The sequence below is a fragment of the Nipponia nippon genome, unplaced genomic scaffold (assembly GCF_047370975.1).
Source record: "Nipponia nippon isolate SJK-2023a ecotype South Korea unplaced genomic scaffold, ASM4737097v1 scaffold_4, whole genome shotgun sequence".
Lineage (NCBI taxonomy): Eukaryota > Metazoa > Chordata > Aves > Pelecaniformes > Threskiornithidae > Nipponia > Nipponia nippon.
In genome coordinates, this window is record NW_028262358.1 from 18,331,045 (window position 1) to 18,337,682 (window position 6,638).

The 6,638-nt window shown below is 48.5% G+C and overlaps 1 protein-coding gene across 1 annotated transcript; it reads right to left on the reverse strand.

Moving 5' to 3' along the window:
• Positions 1 to 712: 712 nt before the first annotated feature.
• On the reverse strand, positions 713 to 6,392 carry LOC104019263 (ankyrin repeat domain-containing protein 9). The gene is made up of 2 exons (XM_009472495.2): positions 5,369 to 6,392; positions 713 to 1,187 (listed from the first exon to the last, which is right to left on the reverse strand). Exons 1-2 carry the CDS (start codon positions 6,239 to 6,241, stop codon positions 1,179 to 1,181), a joined length of 882 nt encoding a protein of 293 aa, XP_009470770.2. The 5' UTR covers positions 6,242 to 6,392; the 3' UTR covers positions 713 to 1,178.
• Between the last annotated feature and the right edge of the window lie 246 nt (positions 6,393 to 6,638).

Sequence of the window (6,638 nt, forward strand, 5' to 3'; positions counted from 1 at the left end):
GTTACCCCGAGGGAGGTGGCAGAGCGGGTGCAAGGTGCACATCTGCCTGAGGACCTTCAGCAGCAGCTGAGCCTACAGGAGCAGTTGGAGTTGGTGCTGGAAGGCTTACCAGGGCATCCTTCCTCACAGGGAAAAACCTTAGGAAGGAAAGGAGCGTGTCGACTGCATGCAAAACAGACAGGGAAAGGAGGCTGCTGGCACTGTTATATTCACTGTAAACAGCTTTGTCAGAAGCTGCTGTGAGCTGAACTCAAACCTAAAAGATGAAAATCTCCAAAACCAATTACCGCTCGCTCCCGTTGAGCCCCTTCTTCTGACTCATCACCATCTTGCAGCAGATCTGTGAAATGTGGGTTCACCTCATCACTTGGGGTCATCCCCTGGCAGCACAGCCAGCTATTGCAAGCCCGTGAAGGAAAATATTATCTTCCTCAGATCGCGTTTTTGGAGGGAATGGCTCAGCAGTCAGAATGAAATCATCGAACACCAAGATGAGCCAAAACAAAAGCAAAAGATACTGGTGGGTGGTTTTGACCAACTGGCTAATAAAAGATACATCAAGTTTATACTACAAGTTTATTACAGTAGTACAATCAGATTAAATGATTTTCACAGCTAATATACTTAATTATACCAGGGTATGTATATATATTTTATTCCCAGCACATGATACAATCTTTTTACTTTTAATCATGCAGCGAGTAATGTACAAACACAATTATATGGAAGATTTTTTTTCCCTAAAAAAGACAAACCAAAATTACAAAAGTATGGCTTTATAAGAAAGTCGTATCATACAATGAACATTCATTTGTACATGGGCATGGCAACATTCGGTCTTAATCAGTGAACAACAGTGTCTGTCACTGTCATGCTGATCCCAAAAAAGCCAAGGGAACTGGGAACAGGGAAATGTCCGTCGGTGTTAGAGAGATGGAAAATATATATCTATATACATTCAAAGTACGAAAAATGTAAAAAATGTTTTCAGGGATTAAGCATCACATTTATGTATATGCTGAAGTCAGAGTTATGGAGCCTTGAAGAATATAAGTGCACAAAGAGTTTCTGTTTTCCTTTAGACCAACAAACATCGGGAGTGATGCAATTGACTTAAAAAGCGTTACTTCAGGTGTAAAGAGCTGTAACTGAGGTCAGAATCTGGCCTGTCCTTCCTGCTAATGGTGCTGCAGAAATAGACAGAAGCATAGGGTTAGGAAGTCAGAGGTGGCTGAATTTTGCTGGCAGCCCAGAGAAAAGAAAGACAAAGATGTATGTTTAATAGATTTTATTAAAAAAGAAATGGATTTGAGAATAAAGTGTGGCCGCTATCACAAACCCTTCGCTGGACGGTTGTGGCTGTTGCTGAGCAGAAGCCCTTGTGGTAGATGTTCAGGGGTAAAACACCCGTTTCAAGAGCAAAGCTGCTGCCTCTTTACAAGAGAAGAAGAAATGTCCTTACCTGTTAGCAGCACACAGCTTGGGACACACAGTTATCTCGCGAAAAGGCTGCTTTCTTAAGGCATTGATCACTGATGTGTACACGTACTGTAAGTCAGTTATGAGTTTTACCAGGAGAGGGCAGACAGAGACACAGACATACATGTGCACACCTGGGCCCACACGTTTACACACACACACACACACACACGCTAAGTCACTCGTTGTCTGATGCTCATGGAAACTGAAGTCACATATACACGCACAACTCAGATCCTTACAATGCCACTTCTCAAAATTGAAATTAAAAAGATGTAACCTGCAGAGCCAACCTGTAATCCAAAGGTTAGCAAAGACTTTGCCCTCTCCCTTTTCTCTCTTGCTTTTATTCTTTTTCCCAAGTTCAGAAATAAAGATCTCGGCTACACTTACTCAGTACGTACATATGCAAAATGTAAACATCACTACACAGCACCTAGCACCCTTTTTAATTAACAAAGTCACTAACATATTTGTCATGCAAGCACAGGGATTTTTCAAGACTACGGACTGTCAGGTTGCAGGAAGTGTGGAAAATATTTTGACTTTACTTTTGCTAATGACCTGGCTTGGAAAGAATGGAGGAAAAAAATCAACACAGACGAGGCTGAGGTAGATTTGGCTGTATCTGATGTAATGTCACTGGTACTAGGCAGGAAGACAAATGGGATCTCAAACTAACAGGCAGGTCACCGTAAGATAAGCAAACCAGGTTTAGGGAGAAGATTCCTCCACTCCAGCAGAAGGACGCCCCATCCTGCATTCGTATCGCTACAGGTGTCACCACAACGCTAATGGCCCTAAACTCTGGCCCAGCGGGGCCGCACATGGAGGTCAGATGGTAGCTCAGCAGCTGAGGGCCAGCTGGTGCTTGATCTCTTGTTAAAATGGTCAGGAAAAGGAGGAATGAGAGGGCTGTGGGGTGATCTTTCCAGTGCGGGTAGCTGCCTGTTGCACGCTGGGCCGAGCACACCAGAGTTTTTGCATGTTGGCCGACAGTGGGCCAGCAGTTTTCTTCCAGGCTGTCGTACCAGACGCAGATATGCCCCAGAAGCTGAGTTTCTTGAGCAGCTGCTGAGAATCCATCTCTTATCCGCTGTCTGGGCTGGTGCATAGAGGACAGCCTCCCACATGGACAAACGCATGCACACAAGCATCCTGCTGCCTGCTACAAATCCACCCATCAAGCCTGAAGTGCCTGAACCCTGACCTTTGCAATGATCTACGACTACTACAATCAAGAAGAGATCCCTGCACCATTTTAGACCCACTTGCTCCCAGTGGGTTGCTCTGGCTGTCTGGGTACAGCCCCCTGCCTTATTAGAAAGTGCTAACTCATTAATGCCAAGAATCCCTACCTGCCTCCACTGATTTATAAGTCGAACAGCCTTCCCCTCCCTCCTGTCTTTCCTGAAACTCCTTATAGCACCGAAACTCTCATGGTTTCGAGCCAGTGCAATAACAGTTGATGATTTCCCTTCCCTCCTTCCCTGGGATCTCTGCTCGCGGGGCCTAATTACTATTCTAATAATATCTGTCACCAGCCTCCTCCGCCTCTCGCCCACTGACATCCGGATGAGATACCGCATTGCTGCTGGGGACAAACCCAATCCTGCTCCTCCAGACTCCAGGAGTGCCACAGGGACAGTGCTCTGCCTAGTCGCTCTCATCAGCCTTGGGCAGCGAGTGCCTGCTTTGTCCTCTGCCTCCAGCTCCGGGTTTCTGGGGGCTGCCAGGGCTGGGAAGCCTGCAGGGCTTGGCAGAAGCAGCTCAGCCACCGCTTATAATGCAAATCTGCCTTGGGCTCTGCTTTGCTTCCCAAGCTGTGACAGCCTCCGCCTGCCGCAGAGGCTGCCGAGCGAGCAGCCTCTCCACAAAACCCTCGCCCAAGACTGACCCTGAATTTCTCCGCCACCACTTGCGCCCTCCCCCATCGCACAAGGAGGAATAGACACAGATGGGGAAAGACATGCAAGTCCCCAGGGGCAGGGGTGGAAGGATGCTGCAGCACCAGGGATGTGGGATTTCAGGAGAAGGGTTAACCCTTTCGTGGCCTGCTTGCCACTTTTGGGGCTGGGCTGACATTTTCTCCATCTCACAGGCAAGCCTGCATCTTCAGCTAGCGCAGCGTGGGTGGCATCGGCACTGAGGTGCTTCCCCGGCACACGGGAAGGGCTGTCCGGGGGAGCATCCCGGTGCCTCCGAAAGAATGTTCCAGTTGGCTGTGCCTGGCAGGTTGCACAGCCCTGCAGGAAATCTCCACCTGGCCACGGCTGGCATTGCCAGCGTCCTGGCACACGGGAGGTGCCCCAAGCACAGCGAAACCAAGCAGAAGTGCTCCCTGTGCTGATGGCAAAAAGGGTGCAGCTCCAGCACAGCCGCCTTGGCGCAGGCAGGGAATTAGCCAGATGAGACACGAGCCATTTTTGCACAGAGCAGCTGAGATGTGAACGCATGTCCCTTCTTAGCCAGAGCCTTGCTAAAAGGGGTTTGTGCCCCACAGCCTTTGGCTCCAAATTTATTTAGAGATGAGTGATTTCTTCAGGGCTGTTCAGTACGGATCTGGGGAAGTGGGTTATGCTGCTTCAGCATAGCAGAGGGCTGTGCTCACAGAGAGAGGAGAACATTGGGGTCCCAAATAAGGGATGTCCCGCAAAGGGAGTTTGGATCCTGCCACTGCTCCATTGGTGCTGAGCACAGCCGGGAGAGCAGGACCAGCGCCTTGAACAGACAGGGCTCTGCCTGGGCAGCGAAGCGCAGAGCTCCCCAGAAAGCCGTGCAGCCCCAGCTCTGCTTTCTGGAAACACACCCTGCCTGCAGTGCCCAGGCAAGTTCCCAATGGGAACTTTTTGTATATTGCAGGATCAGGCCCTTTGTCCGGACCCAGGTGGCAAAAATACTCTAATTGACAAGTGATGACTTTTAAGAGCAGAACATCATACCCCAACTTAGGATAACTAGCAAATGCCAGCGGCTCTGAGACCCACTGGGAAATCAAGTTAGTGAGCTACGTCTCTTGTGGAGATAACATTCAGCCCTAAAACAGAAGTCAAGGAGAAATAATGTCACTTATGAAGGACAGGGTTTCTACTGGCCCTGCTCTGATTTCCATTTGTTTACTGGACAGCAGGGAAAATGGTTCCTTCCCCATTGCACAAGTCTGTAGAGGCATCAGGGCTGGGATTGCCTTTAACCCCCTCACTCCCAGGTGAGACAAGATGCTTTCCGTTAGCTATTCTGTCTGTCTCTATCCCCCCCCAGGAATATACACTCACTGCCCCTCTCTGAACTCATGCCCTCCATGCTACAACCTGCTGTAAAGCAACTCAGTTAAATCAGGTACCCTGCAGGACTGCCTCTACGTCCCTGCAGCATCAGCCATGGACTTTTTGGTTATTACTAGCTGATGCTGGATCATTGTTAGAAAGGAAACCTGATGTTTGAACCCTGTTGGTACGGGATGGTATTTCTCCCAGCTCTAGCAGAACACAGTCCCGTAGTTACACCATTTGAAAATTCCACTGGGCACATAGTTCCCTTTTACCAGGTACGTTACACAGGATACAGTCATCATATTGGGAATTCAGATACACTGATACCAGCTGACAGCTAAGAAACCAAACATAACACAGTCTCGACTACAGTTAACCCTTCACATGCACAACAAAACAGAAAACAAGGGAGGCTTTTGCCTTTAAAAGTGCCGTGCCTGCAATCAATTAGAAAAGACATTTAAAATCTTGTCACAAAATATTGGATTTTCCAACACAGCCTAATAGGTTAAGTACTAAAATCACACTAAAATGCAGAGGGTGGTGGATGACCAGGTCCCCTAAGTTGCCTTTGAAAATCCAAGACCAAGCGAATAAAGTCAAGGAAAAACATTTACCACATTTTTTGTCGGTAGCTTTTTGCCATAGGATGGTAAGGGCTTTAGTGCCTGAGGTATAGGTAGTTCCTGGATGCTTTTAGGGAAGTGGGAGGGGGGAAGAGTCTGGAGAATAGTTTGCATAGCTTGCAGATATAAAGAAGCAGGTGTGTTCCCCACCAGGCTGTTGAATTTGTCTTCCCCCAGCAAAGCTGTCCAGTGGTCCGGATGCTCCTGCAGAACTTTCCGCATCTTAAACTGTGGGTTGGGCATGAAGAGCAAGAGGTAGTCGAGGCAGAGCTTCTTTGATGCCACATTGACTTTGGAGTCCCACATCTGCTCCAGGATGACGTCCAGCGGGGTAAGCCCTTTACTGTCCTCTATCCTGGGAGAAGCTCCATTTCCGAGGAGGATGAGGACCGTCTCTGACCTCAGCAGTTCGCAGGCAAGGTGCAGGGGGGTTTTCCCGTCTTCCAGATGAAAGCAGCCAGTCCTATTGATGTAGGAGTTCAAGCTGGGGAGCTTGTGTGCAATTTTGATGATCAGCCCCAAGATATCTCTCCTGTCATATGTGACCGCCATGGCCAAGTGAGGAGCAGAGGACGGGCAATAGCAGAAGTGTTCCCCAGGCACCTTGAGAGCCTCCTCTGGAAAATGAGACAGCAGATACTGAGCATAAGGCAGGTGGTTATGCACCACTGCATAGAGAAGGGCTTCTGAAGGTGAGTACGTTCTTAGGCTGGCATTTTCCTCCCAGTAAAAATACTCCATAGTTCTCATGTCTTCCAGCATCCACACAGGCTTGTGATCTCTCACAGCCTGGTAGAACATATAGGATAAGAACTTGCAGTGCCTGCTCTGATCATCCTGCAGGCTGGCCTGGTTACTGGCCATGGCTCAGCAAATAAAGAGCAGCTCCCGTAAAATCACTCCAGACTGTAAGATCTGTGCACTTGGAATGCAGATCCCGATGCTGCTGCAACCTTCAGGCTGTCATTGCTGCCTGGACTGCACTAGCTGGAATGCATGGGCTGATCATCTCCACCCATTCATTGTTTTTCCCCTCACTGCAGTGGTTTTGTTTAGGTAAGCACAATCCCACAGGCTCAGTTAACCCATGCCATGCAAGCAGATGGTTAGTAAGTACATCCCGCTCTGCGTGTGGCATAGGTTACTGGAATGCTGTCAGACTGCGAGTGATTTTATACACACACAGCTAGAGAGAAGAGAGGGAGAGACTAAAATTAGCTTGAGAGGTGAGGCAGATTTCTGTCTGCATTTCGTGTCTAAC

What these genes read in the sequence shown, in the direction of transcription:
- LOC104019263 (XM_009472495.2), bottom strand. Translation starts at nt 6,241, where the DNA reads ATGGCCAGTAACCAGGCCAGCCTGCAGGATGATCAGAGCAGGCACTGC.